Source organism: Eschrichtius robustus, chromosome 1 (genome assembly GCF_028021215.1).
Source record: "Eschrichtius robustus isolate mEscRob2 chromosome 1, mEscRob2.pri, whole genome shotgun sequence".
Classification (NCBI taxonomy): Eukaryota; Metazoa; Chordata; class Mammalia; order Artiodactyla; family Eschrichtiidae; genus Eschrichtius; species Eschrichtius robustus.
The window spans coordinates 44723957-44743476 of NC_090824.1; the positions used below are offsets into that span (position 1 = coordinate 44723957).

Genomic DNA, 19520 nt, shown 5'->3' on the forward strand with positions numbered 1-19520 from the left:
AAGCATTCTGAGATCTGTACTGTAAAAGCTGAGGTTATTAACTACGTAGCTAAGTTTTCTTGATAAGCAGAAAATGCAGCACACTGTTAGTCTTTTTTTACCCAGTTACTTCTGGTACAGAAGTAAGAAGAGTTTTAGCTTTTGAAATACATCCTACCAGAAAAATAAAGGCTGTTTTCAATTTAGTAATAGTCACCATGTATAGCTAATACATTTATAACAGAAAGCCAAAAATGTCAGCTCTTGGAGAAACCTCACTTTAGACAGATCTTCAGTAATACACTGACTCATCAACCACCAACATTCCACCAAAATCACTGAGCTACCATCCCTACACATTATTTCCCATTTTGAGAAAATATCTGCAATTTCTAGATCCTACTTTTATTGAGAGCAGGTGCCCAATAATACACCAGAAAGAAAACCTACAAGGCAAAAACAATCAGCCAAATACCATAAAACATTCTCTTATTATAACCCAATCAAATGAACAAATTCATTAAGCCATTGTATAAAACCACAATCCACAAATCATATGGACTGCAGCTTACTCCCAAAGATCGTGCACACACTGAGAAGCAGACCATTTCCTTTCTCCTTGTTGGTAAATCATGAGTCAGCACTCTGTTCACAGAACCAGGTTTGTGTACGGTTGATGCTTAGAATACAGGTTTGGAGTTGCAGAGACACCACGAAGAAGGACCTTAATTCAGAATAATGTATAACCGCCACGCTGCTCTCCAATGCGTAGGTAATTTTTAAAAAATATCAGCACATTTGCCTTTTTATTTGTTATAAATCCCATGAATAACCTAAATTTTAGACATTTCATTATTATGGTCCCTCTAAGAACTGGAGTTGGAATGGAGAAAGGAGACAAATATTCATTAGAGAATTCTAACTTCTAAACTGAAGGCAGGGTGGGAAATTGGATTGGGAGGGGGAGGGAGGCAGAAAAAAATAAAACCAGGGAAGAAAGATGGCTTATATTCCCCTGCTATACACAACTCTCTCCGGCAAAAGAAATAAAGAGTTTAATGACAAGATTTCTGGTTCCTCGTGATAATGACTTTTTAAAAAATAAACAAAGAAAAGGAATGAAAAAATAAACTCAAGTTGGCTTCCAGAGCACCCCAGCTGTCTTGCTTCAAATATATAACGAGCTGTACTCAACATGGTAGAATGGAGGAAAAGTCAACAAACAGCAAGGATGTTTGCAGGGACATGAAAAAAGAACACATCACGAAACTGGCTGAACAGCAAACATCATATATACATTATAAGCAGAAAGCTCTCTAAAAATCAAAGGAAAGGAGTTGGAAAGTAGAAGATGCAGTGTGAGAAAGTACACAAACTCAGCCAGCATGCAAACACAAAAGCCAGCTGTGATAAATATCAGGAAAAAATAATGGAAAGAATATTTATCTGTGACTTTAGAGTGGAAAGATAAGAAACCAGAGCAACTAATTTTGAGTAAAAATAAAGATTTATCACTGTCAAAGTGTGTTTCCATTTGTTGACTTTTCTAGGGAGATTTTTAATACTACATTTAAAGCTGAAAGCTGAAATTCCTGTCAGCTTCAGACCACATCCCTGTACTCAGCCACTTTAACCCCTTCTCTTTAAGTTTAAAAGGAAAATTTTAAATTCACCACCATCTCATTTCAGGGCCGAAGAGTCAACTGTCAACAAGTGCTCATCACATTCATGTACCGAAGAACTCTGCAATTTACCTTGCAAGATGCAAACAGGAGAATACTTTTAGGAAGCTCATTAAAGAAATATAAATACACAAAATACTTACTGAAAAGTGAATAATCCTTTCTTAAAAGTCAGAGCAGGGAGCAAAGGAAAGGGGGAACAGGTCGTCCACGTTAGAATGCTCATATTTTCAGGGCAGCATTTCCTCATCCACATCCTTGACCTTCCACCAAGTGTCAGGTTCCAGCGAGGTGCTGGGACAGAGTGCAGGTGAGGGAGACCCATGCCCTGCCCTGACGGGGGATCCTAAAGGAATAAACATTTACAAGGCACAGAAAGCTCACTAGAAATAACTGCTTCTGGCTGGAGGGAAAGGGAGGAGGAGTCAGGAAGGGCATCTTGCTGGAGGTGACACCTGAGCTCAACCTTAGCAGGTGAGCGGAATGCAGCAAGCAGAGAGAACCACGTGCATGAAAGCAATTGAGAAAAGAGGAGAAAGTTCTACAAACTCACAACGGGGGGCATAATGGAGGGGGCCAGAAAGTAGGCCCCAAGGGCAAGGAAGTATGTTATCCTGGGCCTGACTGTGCATTTCACATGCCGAATTTGGTATCCTTCAAGGCGTCCTTTTCTCTAAGTACCTAAGAAACTTGTTTTCAGAAGTCACGCCCTTAGCATACATACTAGCCTTTTAGAGATCTTTTAGAGTCCTCAAACAATGGCTAGAATAACCCTGTATTTCTCCTTCTCCGATGTATCCTGTTAGAACAGAGACCTTAGAAATCACATGGCAATTCTAATACTGCAAACCCACCTCAAAAAAAAAAAAGAAAAAAAAATGCAGAATTTGTGTTAGATTATCTATTCACACATATCTACTTTGATAAAAAAAAATGTTTGGCTTACTTTAAATGTCTTTCTAATGTTAATTAAATTCTCTAAAATGAAGGTCAGTTAATACTTTAAAAAGCAGCACATATACTACGTATAAATGAAGTATATAAAATATTTTTCAGCAGAGACGATATTAGAAGTGAATGTTCAAAAACTGAAAATAACATTAGCATGATTAGCATTTTTCTTCCTTCTTCCAAAATTTTCATTAATATACTCTATATATCATTTTCTCAGCATACAGCTTTTTAAATTAATTCCATATTACCTGAATACAAATGGTCTGCCTTAAAAAAAATTCCATTTACAAATTTATCAGTGGAGGAAAGCTAAATGATTAGTGTCAATGATTAGTGCTAACCTCTAAAAGTTACAAGAATCTGACACACAACTTAAAACTGGTTTAGGACTTGAGGACACGGGGAGGGGGAAGGGTAAGCTGGGACAAAGTGAGAGAGGGGCATGGACAGATATACACTACCAAATGTAAAATAGATAGCTAGTGGGAAGCAGCCACAGAGCACAGGGAGATTAGCTCCGTGCTTTGTGACCACCTAGAGGGGTGGGATAGGGAGGGTGGGAGGGAGGGAGATGCAAGAGGGACGAGATATGGGGACATATGTATACGTATAGCTGATTCACTTTGTTGTACAGCAGAAACTAACACAACATTGTAAAGCAATTATATCCAATAAAGATGTTAAAAAAAATAAAACTGGTTTAACCCTAAAAGAAATTGGGGTGAAATAATTACACAAGAAAAATGGAAGAGTACGTGATTTATGGTAACTAACACGGGTGAAGATTCAAGTGGATAAAAAAAAAACCCCAATTAGATCAGAGAAAGATTCATTTCAGCTGAGAGTTAAGGGCTATGGAGAGCCCTTCTCCTGAGGGAGTGCAGCTCTATTGTCTGAATCTAATCTGAATGGAGGCAACAGGAAAAACAGGGGCAGGCATCCTCTGACCCTTCCCGTGGCCCTGAAGGAGAGGAACATAAAGGGAAGTGTAAGAGGACAAGCCATCAAGCAGTGAGAAAGGGTCGGATCCCCGCGGGGCTGTCGCCTACACCATTGTGTACCCCAGCCCGGCTGGTCCAGAGGGGAATCGCCAGCCTTTCAATTGTTATAATCCCAACTTCGGAAACCAATGCCAAACATTAAGCGTTCCACCCATCAGAACGCTATCGAAAGGCATTACTGATAACGACATAAGATGTATCAGCTCTGAGAAGTCCAATATGCATAAGCTTTAGAATCTGAGAGACCTGGATTCAAATTTCCTGAGCTTGCAAATCCTTTACTAACTGTGCAGGCTCCTAGGCGCAGCTCAATCTCCAGGCATCTCCGCTTCCCCACTGCTCCAAGGACGGTGACATCACCTCCTCTGAGGCCTGAGGAAACTGAACACCTGGCAGGGGCGGGGCGCCCTGGCAGGCCTCTCACACCCTGCAAGGGACCCAGAGTTCTTACTGCCTCCTGCAGTCAGTAGATGGTACAGCAGCCGGGAGAAGGCACGAAGGGGAAAGCCCTGCTGGGACCTCCGCACTACCAACAGAAGAGGCCGCCCCTGAAGAACGGGTGAAGGGGAGAACGTCTTCTCTTCCAGGGGGTCCCCTGGGAGCTAAGGAAGCCTGCAGGCTCACCACCCCGGCTAAACTGTACTCCTCGGCACACGCGAGGAGCAGTGGTATTTCTTATCCAACACGGAGTCTGTATGCTTAAATATCAGGGACAGGATTTCCAGCTAATAAACCCAAAACATGAGCTTTGACAGTCACGGGAAGTGGGGCTGCAGGGTGGGAGGAGGGCACACAAATTATTAAGGTGATGAAGATTTGTGTCTTTTCTCTCCCATCTGGGGAAAAGATAAATTGTGCTATTTTTTAGTATTTAAAACAGTAGTACATGGGCAGACAACTGTTATAAGACAATAATTCAACTGAAGGGCATTCTAGTGCATAAACCACTCAAGTTTCACCCTTGTGTAGTTTATTACATTACCAGAACCTCCTGATTGAATTACTTCCCTGCAGAGCGTCCAAGTCTCTGCTTTCCCCCCATATAACATCTAATATTGCTTATCAAGAGGCTATATTTGTCCTTTGCTATTTTACCATCTGATATCTAAGGACAACTCTTTGTTAAGGACCTTTTTTTAGAAACCCTGGGTCGTGTGCATCTCCCCACATCTGCAACCGAAAAGGCTTAACTGCCCTCACAGGAAGGTCGAAACTGTACAACATAAAGCTACACCAGCTTCCAGAAGGGTCTAAGTCAACAGTTTCATCAAAGCCTTAATTGGCATCTGGTCTAAGTTAACACTCAGAATAAGCAAATAAAAGGCACTTTTCCTGGCCTGCTGTTGGCCTCTGGTTTTCGGATTAACTAAACCAGTGCCACTGCTGCGACAGGTTGTACTAAGGACTGTCAGGGAGGAGATGGAGGGAGTGGGGAAGGTCTTTCCCCTTAGTCGACACTAACAGGAAGATCAAGAGACAAGAAAGGAAAAAATCAACACACAGGGACATGAGAACCCAGGCAAAGGCAGACCTTCACTCGAGAAGAGAAGGGCTTGCAGCTCCTTTTCCAAGCTGTAAACAAAATACAAACTCGAGCCTAAGTCATCACAGACAACGGCAAAAGAAAAAAGATTTCAGGGGTGCATGCCACAACTAACGAAATGAAAGATTAGAAAAATAACTCAATGAATTGGCTTTGAAACTAGAGAAAATGAACTTTGAATTATTTTGGATTTATAAAAGCAGCTCTTCCTTGAAGCATTAATTTAACTGTAATATATTCAGGTATAAGAAGGCAGATATGAGGAGGATTCGTGTTTTTATTCTCTGGAGATCATATATTTGATGTTTTTGAAAATACGTAAGTAGGCACAATGCCTAAGTGGGCAAAGCACATATGTAGGCAATTTCCACCCCGCCTCAAAAGTTCATGTAAGTTGGAAACATTTAAAACAAAATTCAACCTCACTGGTAACTACATAAACGAGTCAAGTTTTGTGTCACTGTGTTTAAAGAGAATACCCAGTATGGAAAGGGTTTGGCTAAAAAATAAACGTAAAGGTACAAAACTGCTCAGACATACAGTAGAGGCAGGACCTAAGGACGAGGGTGCGGGAGTCAGAAAGGCATGGGTTCGAATCAGAGCTCTGCCACATAATATAGTCCAGCGATCCTGCGCGAGCTTCTCAACCCCACGCGTGGCTCAAGTTCCTCATCTATAACAGGATGAGGGATGGTACCCACCTCCCCTTGTCAGAACTTAAAGACGCCGGACGTGAGCGGCTCTGCACAGGACCTGGCTAAGAGCAAGACACCGTCACCGCCACCCATGCGCCAGCCCTGGGTGCGCCTCCCCCAGAGAGAGAAAGAACCCAGCTGCTAAGCAGGAGCAGCCTAGCTGGAATTTCCTCATCCTTGCAGAAAAAAAAAGATAAAAAGCTCAGATCCCGATGCTCCCTCTTTAAAGATGATTTTAAACTGCAGGCATCTGACCAGGGACCTCCACTTCAATTCAAAAGGAGGCAAGGCACTGAGGACAAGGTAAAAGTTGAGATGGGAGGGAGGAGCGAGCAGGGCAGTGACCAGAGACCCCAAAGAAACTGCCAACATCGCAAGAATATAAGTCTACTCTGCTCTGCTCTCCGAGCAACCAGAGACACTGGTCTGTGGGCAATGTGGTCCCGTGCCCACACTTCTGCTGCTGGCCCAGCTCAGCCAGAGGCAGTCAAGACCCTGGGCTTCACTAACAGCCAGGAGGAGGAGCACCCAGTATTCCTCCCTAAGGGCGAGTCACTGGATGGTTTGCACACTCGGCTTCCTCGGAGCAGGGGAAGGAGGGCTGTGGGGCTGCAGGTCCTCTCTGCCCAGGGGACAGTGCATGTGGGATGCCATCTATTGGGCATCTGGGGAAAGCGAGGCTCTAGAGGACAGCTGGCTGAGTGTGTAAAGGTTCTTTGATCCCTGACTGCCCTCCTGGGTGGGGTCTGACCCCAAAATACCCATCGGTTCCAGCACAAGTTTCCAAAATATGCTACTGAGTGGACGAGTGATGGCTTTATCCCACCACGGCCATCTCTCAGGAGAGGGCTCTTCCCAGCACAAGCCACTGTCCCTCGGTGCAGAAGGGAGACAAAGGTAGGGGGAAATAAACTATGAAAGAGGAAACGCAGACCCACTTGGAGATTTCAAAGAAGATCCAACCTGTGGATCAGAAAGCTGAAATGTACCTGCTATCTCCATATGGAAAAACTCCTCGAAATGCTGTCAAGGCTTCCCAATCCTGGCGGTCTATATCATTGCAGGGTCCATGCTGCCCTCCCTTCCAAGTCTCTCGCATTACACTGGCCCTCCAACCCCGCAATTTCCAAACTCACTGATGTCTCTCAGCACCTCAGCTTCTACGCACACTGCTCTTTCCCTCGTGACCCTCAGCTAATTCCGCCTCAGCCTTTCCATCTCAGCTTAAATGGGATCCTTCCCTCTGCACAAAAACAAGCTCCGACCCCCACAGTATACCCTCATAAAGCCCTGTACCTCGTGGCAGCACCTGGCCAGCTTAATCTGCTTAAAGTCCCTTCTTCCTGATGGACGATAAGCTCCAGGAAGGCAGGGACCACTGTGTTATTAACCCTCTGTATCCCCAGTGCAAGTAGAGGCCAACCAGCTGATGATACTCCAACTTCATCTCCTTCCCCAAGCACTTCAGCCTCCAGCCAAATCCTTCAAAGTTCCTAAACCCCACACCTTTCCTACTACTGCTCTATAAAAATTCAGGCCACCTTTTAAAACTCTGCTCAAAGGCTGCCTTCTCCAGGATATCTTCCCAATCTCCTAACAATACACATGCCTTTGACCTTCACCCTGGTGGAAAGACTCAGGCTTCACAGCAGTACAAAGCTACCTTCCAATCAGGCCCTGCCACTGACAAGATGAGTTACCTGAACTGAGGCCTCACGTCCCAAATAATGAAATCTAACTCCTGGGACTGATTAAGAAAAAAACAAAAGAACCTGGCATGCAGCGCACCTGAAATAACGGCTCCCTCCATCCACCCCTCCTCAACACCATGTATGATTTGTTGCTTAGTTATTTGTCTTGCCCTTAGATGTAGGCCCCTGGAGGGCATTTCCTTATGTGGGTTCCTAAATGTGAGATCATTGGCATCGCCAAAGCAGCAACTATAACAGCAATCACCTCACACGTACTGAGTGGTTTAAAGTTTACTGCATATGTTTAGATACTGCCTAATTTCTAGTATGTACAGTGAATCCCACATTTAATTAAATATGTCCATACAGAATACATGTGCAGTAACATATATCTACCTATATATTTGGTATCCCAAAGATTTTAGGGTAGTTTTAAGCTTTAAAATCTCCAAAATTATAAAAGCTAAAAACTTACAAAATACACCATTTGGGAGTTTATTTAAGTTTCTTTTACACTTAGTTTGCAAATTTTGAATGCAAAAGTTTTCATTTTACATGTTTCAGTCCTTCTGATTAAAAATGTCAAATGTTAAAACTTCCCAAACAGAATTTGGGGAATTTTAAGACATTCCATTCATTTCAGCTACTACAGGAATCCTTTTTTCGGCAAGGTGCTCAGTTTGAAGGCAGTCGCTGGCAGAATCTACACCTGTAGCTCTTTCTCTGCACCCCGAGGACCATGCACGTGGCTGGCAGCTCGACTGCTGTCAAAACTGTCTCCTTCTGGAAGGAAAACACTGGCCCAGCCCAGACTTCACCACGCCAGAGCCACCTTCTGCCTTTGCTTGCTTCCTACCCAGCGCATAACTTGGCTCCATGGGGTAAATGAGACCTGGGAAGTATTTCAGGAACTGTACCTCCTTCCTACCGCTGACAGTCACAGACAGGTACAACCCACACAAATGAGCTCTTCATCGCCCTGTACTTGCAGGATGCTAGTACAGATGACCTCCTCTCCTCAAACCTCTGTTAGTACTATTATTTCACGTTGGGTGGCCTTTAAAAGGCTGAAAATCGGCATCATGCACTAGCTGTCCTGGGTTAAAGCTGCTTATGCGCCAGTCTTCCAGAAGCACGGTTCTCAGCTCAGCCAGGCCATTCTTCAACTGCCTGCTCTCAATGAATTTCAGGAGATAATACTGATTATGGAGATTAATGAATGCAAAGAGATCATAGATGACTTATACATCATAAAGTTATTCCACAACTGCTTTTGTTAGCGAAGGTTTTCAGGCCATACGGTACTTAATGTTTGGAATAACTCATCTTAAAAGGCTGAAATTGTGCTTATTAAAATAATCAATAACCTGAAAGAAACAAAAACTCAGTGAATTATTTCCTGTTAGTCTGTCAGATCTGACAACTGAACCACATGCAAATATAATACTGTGGTGTTTCAGTTGTCTACTGCTGTGTAACAAACCACCCCCAAACATAATGGCTTCAAAGGACAACTGGCACTCAGAATTCGTTAATTCGGCAGAACTAGGAGGAAAGGGCTCATCTCTGCTCCATGCAGTGTGGCCTGGGGCAGCCTGATGGACCAAGAAGCCACCATGGCTTCACTCACAGGTCAGCTGCCTCAGCTGGGTGGCTGGAATGGCTGGGGGCTGACCAGGCCTCCTCTCCTTTTGTAATCTCTCACCCACCAGGGCTACCCTCTCCAGCAGGGTAGTCAGACGTCTTTAAACGGCAGCTGCCTTCTAGAAGATGTTGCAGACTGAATTTATATGTTGAAGTCCTAACCCTCAGTACACTTCAGAATGTAAATGTATTTGAAGACAGGGTCTTGAAAGAGGTAGTTAAGGTTTAATTAGGTCACATGGGTGGGCCCTAATCCAATATGATTGGTGTCCTTATAAGAAAAGGAAGGACCACCAGGGATGGGCACCCAAACAGAAAAAGCCACGTGAGGACACAGCGAGAGACAGCCATCTGCAAGCCAAGGAGAGAGGCCTCAGGAGAAACCCAACATGCCAACACCTTGACCTTGGACTTTCAGCCTCCAAAACTATGAGAAAATAAGTTTCTGTTGTTTAAGCCACCCAGCCTGTGGTATTCTGTCATGGCAGCCCCAGCAGACTAATATAGAGAACAAAAACAAAAGCTACAACACCCCTTAAGGCAACATCCAAAAGTCACAGACCTCTGTCACAAAGACTGGTCAAAGCAAATCACAAAACTCAGATGCAAGGGGAGGGGATTCACCTCCTGAGAGAGGTCGAGCATGCTGGCTGTATTTGAAGATGACAGAGGAAGAATGTGGGACTAAGTTAAAACCCTGAGTTCTCTTATCTGACCTCCAACTGGCTGCAAATCCTGTTGGGAAAGTTGGGTAATGTCCACCTCAATACATGGCCTTTAGATATAACTCTTTCATTGAACGGTTTACAGAGTCAAACAACTGAATGCTTATTATGTGAAAATAGTTCAAGAATGTGAAAATAGTTCTCAAGTAGTTTATGTTGAGAAGCATAAACTGCTGACACACATAGTACAGTTATCTGTTCGCTCCAATAGCTCTCCTGCATACGCTATACAAATAGCCATAGAGCAAAACTACAGACTCCATTCTGAATTCTACCCAAGAGCATGTAAAAACAAAAGCACCCAAACCCTAATGCAGTCTCAAGTATCACAGCAAGGACCCAGTCTGTAAGTTTCTGGGATCTGGCAAGAAGCACACTTCTTTGTGTTTGTGGTCCTTGTGCAAAAAGGGCCTTTCCTCAGGGTCATCGATTCATCAATCGAGCGGTCCAGAAAACCCTCACTGCTCACCCATCACAAGTTCTGATTGTAATTAGAGCGCTCCACAACTGTGTAGCAGGAAGCACGAGAAGGCCAGGTATGGACCGGAAAGGAGGAGGGGCCTCGGAGGCTCCTCGAAGGGACTTGGTAAATAGCCGTTTCATACCAACAGCCTGGAAGCCAAACACACAACTGCCTGCTTTGGTTGTTGGATTCTGCTAAACCAGTACTAATTAGAATGGGAGCACGAAGCTTGAAATAATGATTCTTATCCTAAACACAGAGCAAGAAAAGCAGGGTACGAACGGAGTTAAGTGTTTGCAAGTGAGAAGCATTATGTGGACGGCTGGAAATAAAACCTCAATGGAGAATGACTTGCAGTAGTCTTAAACCTGCTGCTGAAAATACCCCTAATGCATATTTATTAGGTCTGTCATCCAAGAGGCTTGTACGCCCCAGCCGTCGTTAGTCATTAGTAGGCACTAATGACCGCGGCCTTCCAGCACCACCCTAGCGCCCTGCAACGCAGCTCCGAGCAGCTGGTGGAATGGGAACAGACGGCCTGCTTCCCTTCAAGGCAGAACTTTCTGCAGGTGACAAAATGACTGTTAGGTGACTGACAAAAAGAAAAACAAAAGTTGAAACAGGAATATCTGATGTCAGTAAAGTACATGTTTAGTATCGCAGGGAGCCTTTAACTTGGGCCCTTAAGGTTGGGAGGACTGTTTACAAAACTGCAGCTGTGCTACAGAATCAGAATCTGCGTGCCTTCCAAATCGAGAAACAGTCACCGAGCCCCAGAGACACCTCTGAGCTGAGCAGGCTGCTGCAGTGTGCCAGAGAAACCCAACCTCCTAGGCACCTGAAAAGGAGTACCTCGCTCTCCAAGGGGGGTAGAAGTCACCCCTTGTCCTCAAAGGGTAAACTCTTCTTGGAGGGAGGAGCAGATCTTCTCAGTGAGCTCTAGGGGAATGCAATTACCACTCTGGGCACGTGGCGAGCAGCACAATCCCTAGACTGAACCCTGTGTGTATCTAGGGACGTTAAATGTATGTCCTTCTACTTGTTTGCACTTCTATTTTCCCTTTGGTAAATGGTTTACATACTCTGCCTCCTTAACTAATAGAATACTCGGAATCCTTTGGCCGTAAGAGTGAAACCCACTCAGGGTGGCTTAAATTGGAAAAAAGTAAATAAAAACTGAAAAAGATGGAGGGCTCTCAGAGGATACAGGGTTACTTTCTCAGTAAAGTTTCCCCTGACTTCCCTGTCTACAAGGGCTCCCACTACCTTATCCCCAGCACTTGACCTGGCTAGCTCCGCCCCCCCCCCCACAATAAGCACTCTCTTCCCCTTATCCTGCTTCATCTTCCTCCTGACGCTCTCCGAAATTAAATGCTGCATCTACCTGCATGCTGACTCATTTGCACCACCCATCCCTCCCACTGACAGGTGAGCTCCCTGCAGGCGGGGCTGTCTGTCTCACTCCTACCGTATGCAGCCCAGCGTCTGGGGCAGTGCTGGTCCTCAGTCAGTATTTTTGAGTCACTGAATGAGTGGCTGGTCACTTGCAACCCTGGACAGTGGGTGCAACTGGATCTCATGAGAGACAGGAACCAGAAACTGGTACCCAGACAGCAGCGGGCTCCCATACGCCCCGGTCCCTCCCTGCCTGGGCTTCTCCTTCCACCCGTGCTGCTGCAGCCCTCTTTGCAGAAGTGCTTTCTCCACTCCAAGTTTCAGAGCTGCAAATCCAGCTACAGTCTCCCACGCCTTTAGGACCTGCCCTCCCACCCTCATCTCTCACATTATGTATTCCAACCACTCTCTTCTAGTCATTCGGGGCTTTTCTCCATTCCTCAAAGGAGCATGTGTTCTCACCTCTGGGTCTTAGAATACTCCTCCTAGAGCAATCTTTCCCTCTACCTCCACCTGGCTATCCCCTTCTCATCCTGGCACATGGTTAGGTGACACTGTCAATGTGCCCCCCGTCACAGCTTATACTCTATAAACTGCTTCCTATGCAGGATCCACAGCGGCAGAGATGATACCTGTCTTGTTCACCACTACATCCCTTAGCGCCAAGGATAGCATCCGACACGTAGCAGATGCTCAAATATCTGTGGAATAAATAAATGAACTGTGTATTTGTACTAGCTGTTCCCTAAAGGGCTGTGACAAGAATAAGACAGCAATTCACGTGTCTGCCTTGTCTTGCTGTATCCCCCATGCCTGGAAGAGCACAATCCCAATAAATATTTGTTGAATGAATAAATTCCTGGCTTGCCTGATGTAACTCCACCCCTTTCTCTCCCACTTGGGAAAACATAGCAGATGCGAGTGGGTAAAATCACGTTATTAACGGGACATTTTGGAATCATTTGAAAGATGCACACTTTATTACGTGTCATAAATTACCGGCCATGTACCTCAAAACTGATCATCACATATTAAGGTGGCTGAGAACAGCTGACTTAGACAAAGCTAACAAATATGAAGCACTTCCTGCTCTCGTTATTTTTATTTTCCAGGAGATAAAAGTGACAGTAAGCTCAATAAGAACTATTAACAGAATCATTCTTACCCTCGACTGACTTTCTTCTTATAGATTCTGCTCACCCCAGGGGAAACCCTTAGCTAAATCAAAAGATGTCAGAAATTCCTTTTCAGTTATTTTTCTCCCATACCAAGGAGCTCCATCAAGAGCTACTGTCTCCATTCCAAAGACAATCTATGGCCCCACCTTGCTGATCCCCACACAACAGACACAAAACCACTGCCTCAATGTGACAATACTGGTCTCCCTCAAATACAGCAACTGGCATGTTTTTGGTTTTTTGGTCTTTTCTGTGTACATGTTTTATCCTTTTGATAAAATATGTTTTGGTAAAGGGGCTGGAACCTGTATCAACCTGGTTTTACTTTTGTTTACCTAAAGCATCCCCAAATATTGATCATATGATGAAATACAACTGAAAACGGAAAGTCCTAATGAAGGTTTCAGGCTTGGTGTGTTAAAGAGAGAAACAAATAAATCTGAGAGAGCCAGACAAGAAACCACACAGACAGCCACATACTCCAAACAAGGCTAAAGTTAGTAAAGGAAAATATAGCAACTCAAAGCCAGTCACATCATGACCCTTAATAGCCTACAGAAGTAGACACTCCATCCACACAAACAGAGCTGAGCTCTACAGATCACCCTACACGCTGAGTGACAGCAAAGATTTTGATTTATTTTCTTTTTTTTAAGTTCAAAGAGCTTTTAGTCTATAAAGGACACTAGTGTTTGATGTCTGGGCCCAAATTAGAGAGGATGATGAGAAAAGGAAAAGTGTTACGATGTATATTAAGGTTTCTTATTACTACCAAGGGGAGGGGTCAAGGCAAAATGCCAAGGTTAAGACAAAAATGGGCAACTAGAAATCGGAGCTGCTTGTTTCAAAAACTAAAGACCATAAACTCTTCCAGCAACAGTCCTCTGTCTTACCTGATAAAATGCTACACGATCCAAAGGGAAATAGGCACGTACCCCTGACCTTTAGCTGTTTGTAGATCTTGGTCAGTTTCAATTACAATATTTTTGAGTCATATCTGTAGAAATTCTTAACCCTTTTTTGTGCGAAGGATCCTTTTGGCAGTCTGGTAAAGTATACTGAGCCCTTTTCAGAAAAAAAAATTTTTTAATAAATTTATTTATTTATTTTTGGCTGCATTGGGTCTGTTGCTGCGCGTGGGCTTTCTCTAGTTGCAGCGAGCGGGGGCTACTCTTCGTTGCGGTGCACGGGCTTCTCATTGTGGTGGCTTCTCTTGCTGTGGAGCACAGGCTCTAGGCACGTGGGCTTCAGTAGTTGTGGCTCGTGGGCTCAGTTGTTGTGGCTCACGGGCTCTAGAGCGCAGGCTCAGTAGTTGTGGCACACGGGCTTAGTTGCTCCGCGGCATGTGGGATCTTCCCGGACCAGGGGTCAAACCAGTGTCCCCTGCATTGGCAGGAGAATTCTTAACCACTGCGCCACCAGGGAAGTCCAGAAAAATATTTTTAAATGCACAAAATACAATACAAAGGATTAAAAATGGAATCAATCATACTTGGTTATCGAGATAGTTTTAAGTTGTGATACAATAATATATGTACTTCTGGATTAATGTATTAACGAATCTAGCAGCAGGTCTATCTGTTGCCTATACACATAATGGAGTGAAATGCTAAATCTCAGTTTGAATACAGTAAAAATAAAGATGATTTTCCCCCCATCTAAGTTCAAGGGCTCCCTGGATTCCATCTGTGGACCCTAGGTTAAAAACCTTTGGATGAGAGAGCCAATAAAAATATATTTCGAGGGCTTCCCTGGTGGTGCAGTGGTTGAGAATCTGCCTGCCAATGCAGGGGACTCGGGTTCGAGCCCTGGTCTGGGAAGATCCCACATGCCGCGGAGCGGCTGGGCCCGTGCGCCACAATTGCTGAGCCTGCGCGTCTGGAGCCTGTGCTCCGCAACAAGAGAGGCCGCGATGTCACGAGAGGCCCGCGCACTGCGATGAAGAGTGGCCCCCGCTTGCCACAACTAGAGAAAGCCCTCGCACAGAAACGAAGACCCAACACAGCCATAAAAAAAAAAAAATATATATATATATATATATATATATATTTCGTGAAGCCTCAAATGAAAAAGAAAGTCTTGCAAAATGCATTATGCATTCAACTGTGAGGTGAGGGGAACTAAGAGTAAGCAATATTTTTCCAGAAACCATGATGGGCCATTAGTCAGCAAGAGAGCTGCATGCTTTAAATTGAATCCAGAAAGAGATTCGGCTCCCCTCATGCAAGTTACAAAAAAAAATTGAAGCTTTGAGGAACTGACTGGACTCTGCTAACAGCACTGCTGGACTCTGCCCTGAAGTGGGGAGACGGTTATCCGGCAGTGTAGTGATCCAGCTCAACTATGCACTTGAACAAATCCCCTTCCTTCCGGGAGCCTCAGTTGCTTCATCAGTAAAATTAAAGAGCTGAACATGTACCATGACCTCTTAGGGCCCTTTCAGTTCTAAAATTTCAGCATCAGATTATCTCTTCCTTATGTTGATTATTTCAGCCCCCTGAGCTTAATTTCAAAACATCACTGCCTTCCTTAAACTTGGAACAGAAAGTTTTACCAAATTTTGAACACCCTCATGTACAACCTAACACCAATGTACCAAATATACGTATACCATTACCACTCTAAAAGATGCCTGTTTTGCACATCTCTGCTTCCAAAAAAGTAATCACAGCATCAATCTTTTCTGCTATTAAAACACAGTTCCCACTCGAATTCTAACACCATCACCTTAAGAATATACAAAATCAACACATGCTGGGCTACCTACACTATGTTAACTGTATGTTTTCAACATTTCAGCCAATGAACAATATGACAGGGTATGAACCAGAAAGGTCCTTGACAACTACCTAATCCAATCATATTTCATTATTTCTAAAGAAACAGAGAGAGGGTAAGGGACTAAGCCACTATCACAAAGCCAGTGGGCAAGAAAGGAATTCAATCCAGGTCTCCTGACTGCTGGTTCATCCTCTCCTCACGAACTATACCAAACTGCCTCTCAAATCCTGACACACTTCCCCAACTTTAACATTTTAGCCAGGTTTAAAATTAACAGCGAAAAAGACCTGACAGGTAGACCAGTCCTTTCCTCTGCCTTCCATTACATAATGGACGCAACAAAGAGTTGTGGCTACGCTGCATTCACTGGTTGAAATCATGAAATAATTAAATTCTACCACTCAGCCAAGAAAATGATGACCCTACTTAAATCCTAACTAGCTGGCAATTCTCTTAATATTGTGTAAAGCATGAAAAGACGCAGAAGCATTTATATATGGATATAGACATATACATATATAGCTCCTCAGTCTGCTCTCCAGGACCTCTTCGCAACATTTTACTATGAAATTTAGAAGCGAACAAAAAGGGCTACCACACAACAGTTTTTTTATTTTTTAAATGAAAAACGCACTGTATTTTATAAGCAAAAAGCTTCTATCAATATCAATATTGGGCATTTTTAGATCTCAAGGTTAATTTTATCAATAAGAAAATCTACTTGAATTCTCTGCCGTTATTTATGTTCTAGATGATCAGACATGCAAATCTGATAATAATTTTTATTTGATCGTTACTGCTGTTTTAAGAGGGAGGGCTCTGTCTCAAGTCCTAAGGGTAGGATAATGATTAATAAGGGTCTCTTTAAAGTCTACCTACCTTTTCACCATTTCCCCCGCATCCTTCAAATGTGTTCAATATCGCTAGAGAGTCAGAAAACTACTCTCAAAAACAGAAAAAGGCCACAATTCTTCTGAAGTATTAAAAAACCAGACGAGCATCTTCTCAGAACCTGGTCTCAACTCACCTTTCACTTCCTCATAGACACCTTCCCTGACCTCCCAGCTAAAGAAGCAAGACCTGCCTACAACAGACATTTCCCAAGCTAACCCACTTCTGCTGAGAACTCGGCAGCACCCAAAATTGCCATTTATTATTCCTTTGTTTACATGTTTCCTCCTGTTTATACCTGCCACTCCACACTAAAATGAAACCTCCTTGTTCACTGCTGGAGCCGGCATGCCTAAACAGTGCTGGCACATAGTAGGTGCACAAATAACTGCTGAGTGGCCCAAAGTATTGATGTAAGTGCCAACTCTGTCATACGACGTGTCTCCTGGAAAAGCATTCTCAAAGGACAGAGCACATGCAATTGGCAACGCATTTAGATAGTCTACTTTAGAGTAAGCCTGTGATACTAGGACAATCCAGGGTATAAATCCCTTTCAGGGCTTTGGAATGCCCTGCACTTCCAGCTGTGAACACAAAACCCTCTCCAGGCCCATTCAAACACTGCTTTCATGAAACATCTCAACAACGATTTCCTCAAAAGGAAATAATGAAATAAAGTCCTGGCCTAAGTTAATCTTTCGTGTCAGGTTCACAACGTTAAACATACTTTGAAGCCAGCCACACAAACAAAACCAAACTGCACAAAATTAGGCTGGGCTGAGATTACATAAAACAAGCTAAACTCTGGCTTTTTTCCTCCCATTCCTCTCTCCTTCCAGTGAACCCTGATATCTGTCTTTTAAGTGCAATTAGATGCAGGTGAGAAAAATGCTTATCTGCAAACAGCTTCCAAATAGGTAATGAGATTTCCAATGATATTCCACCTAATACCGTAGCAACAAGGTAAGGAGGACTGGACAACTTAGAGCTGAGCTGTGTCTGGAAGCTCCTCTTAAAAATTCTTCTTTTTAAAATTATGTTTAAGTCGGCACTTACTTCAAGGTATTCAGTTATCAAAACACATTTTTCAGAGTGCCCTGAGTTTTTCCATACCCATGACTCTTCGCATGTGTGCTAAGCCTACCTTTCAGCACCCATAATGTTAAGACTACAGGTCTTTCAAGAGAGAAGGACAAAAGCGCGGGTTCTCAGGAGTGACAGATCCAAAGGAAAAAATAATCCTTTCTCTTCCAGTACTAAACCCAAGTTGCTCCTTCTCCCGAGTTTCCCCGCACTCTCCCCTCCCCACTCCGCTCCCCTTTCACTGCCCACTTTACCCTGCTGTAATCCCGGCGAAGCCTTTCTCCTGGCTTATTAAGGGTAAACAACAGAAATGTCACAAGGAAACTCAGGAAGTAGATGAAGTCTCTAATTGCTGCCGTTTTACGACTGTAGATAATTACTATCTTCAAAATATGGTTTTCACAAGCGGAGAGGGAGTCGAGGCGGGTGAAGCTGGCGAGCTCCCCGCCGCTGGGAGAACATCTTCGAGGCCGAATCCCAGGACCGAGGGACGAAAGGGAGGCGGCCCCGTGCCCGGGAGCCCGGGGTGGGGGGCAGCGGCGTTCCTGCCCACTCCGGGACACTCCCGGCCGAGTCACAGACAGCTCAGTGCCCTCGGGCCGCGGCTGCCCGTGGCGGTCACCATAACAATATGCAAAGCGCTGCCCGCGGACGCCCCCCGCGCGGATCCCACTGCCCGCCGAGGCCGAGCCGGCGGTGCCGCGCCTGGAGTTCCGGGCCCCGGGCTCACAGTAAGCGGGGGCAGAGGGCCCCCGGGGGCCTCTCAGCTTCGCCAAGGTGGTGGTGGGGGGGGGTGTCCTCGGACACCGCGTGGTGCCTGCGACGGCGGTGCCTCAGCCCTGGCCACTACCCCCGCTACCCAGCCCGGGGCGCGCAGGGAAGTCGAGCCCCTATCCCTGCGGTACCGCCGACGACTTGGTCCCCGAACGCTGAGCCCCGCGGGGCGCGGGGTCGCCCCAGTCCCCGCCGCTGCCGCCGCCCCGGGCTGGCCGCGATCCGCCACTTCCTTCGCCACCGTCCTCCGCGCGGATAGCGCATCCCGGTGCCCGCCGAAGCGCCCCGCGCGCGCCTCCCCGCCCCCGCCGTCCCAGCCCTCCGAGCCGCTCGCGCCGGCCCAAGCGCCCTGGCGATCCCCACAGAGCCCCCGAGCCACCCCGCTGGCCCTGCTCGGGGATGCGGGCGCGCTGCTGCCACCAGCCCGGAGTGCTCGCCGCCCGCCCCCAAGCTCCCCGGGTCGGGGACCCCCGGACTCACCCCAGAACCACCAGCTCCCCGTATTTCACCGGCTCCTTGTTGAGGGCGCAGTGCTCCTCCTGGCCGGGGGAAAACATGGAGCCCTGCTCGGCCGCCGCCGCCGCCGCCGCCGTCGCCTCCGCCGCGACCCCCGCCGAGTCCGCGCCGCCGCTACAATCCCATCCCGAGAAGGGAGTGAGCGCGCCGGGGAAGGGCACGGCGGCGAAGGGGGCGCGGGGCGGCCAATCCCGCGGCTGCTCCGTCGTGGCTGCGCGGCTGCCCTGCCGGGCTCTCCGGAGCTCCGCGCAGCGCGGCTGCCCCGAGCCGGACTCGGCAACAAATGGAACCAGGCAGCAGGGGGACCTACCCGCGCCGAGCGCCGCAGCAGCAACCGCCGCCGAAGCCCCGCGGGAGGGAGGAAGGGAAAGAGCGAGAAAGCTAGGGAGGGGCGGGGGCAGAGGGCGGGGGAGGGGCGGGGGCTGGACCGCTGAGCCGCCCCGCGGGCGCGCGGGCAGGTGGGAGCCGCCCCGCCCTCCGCGAGACGCCCGGAGCCCCCCCGCCCACCCGGCGCCCCCTCCCCCG

At 46.2% G+C, this 19520-nt stretch overlaps 1 protein-coding gene across 1 annotated transcript in view; it reads right to left on the reverse strand.

Moving 5' to 3' along the window:
• PELI2 (pellino E3 ubiquitin protein ligase family member 2) overlaps nt 1-19036 on the reverse strand; it is a 204296-nt gene extending 185260 nt beyond the window's left edge. The window contains exon 1 of the mRNA XM_068526526.1: nt 18960-19036. Within this exon, the coding sequence (XP_068382627.1) occupies nt 18960-19036 (77 nt within the window). The remainder of the gene's footprint in view (nt 1-18959) is intronic.
• Nucleotides 19037-19520: the final 484 nt, after the last annotated feature.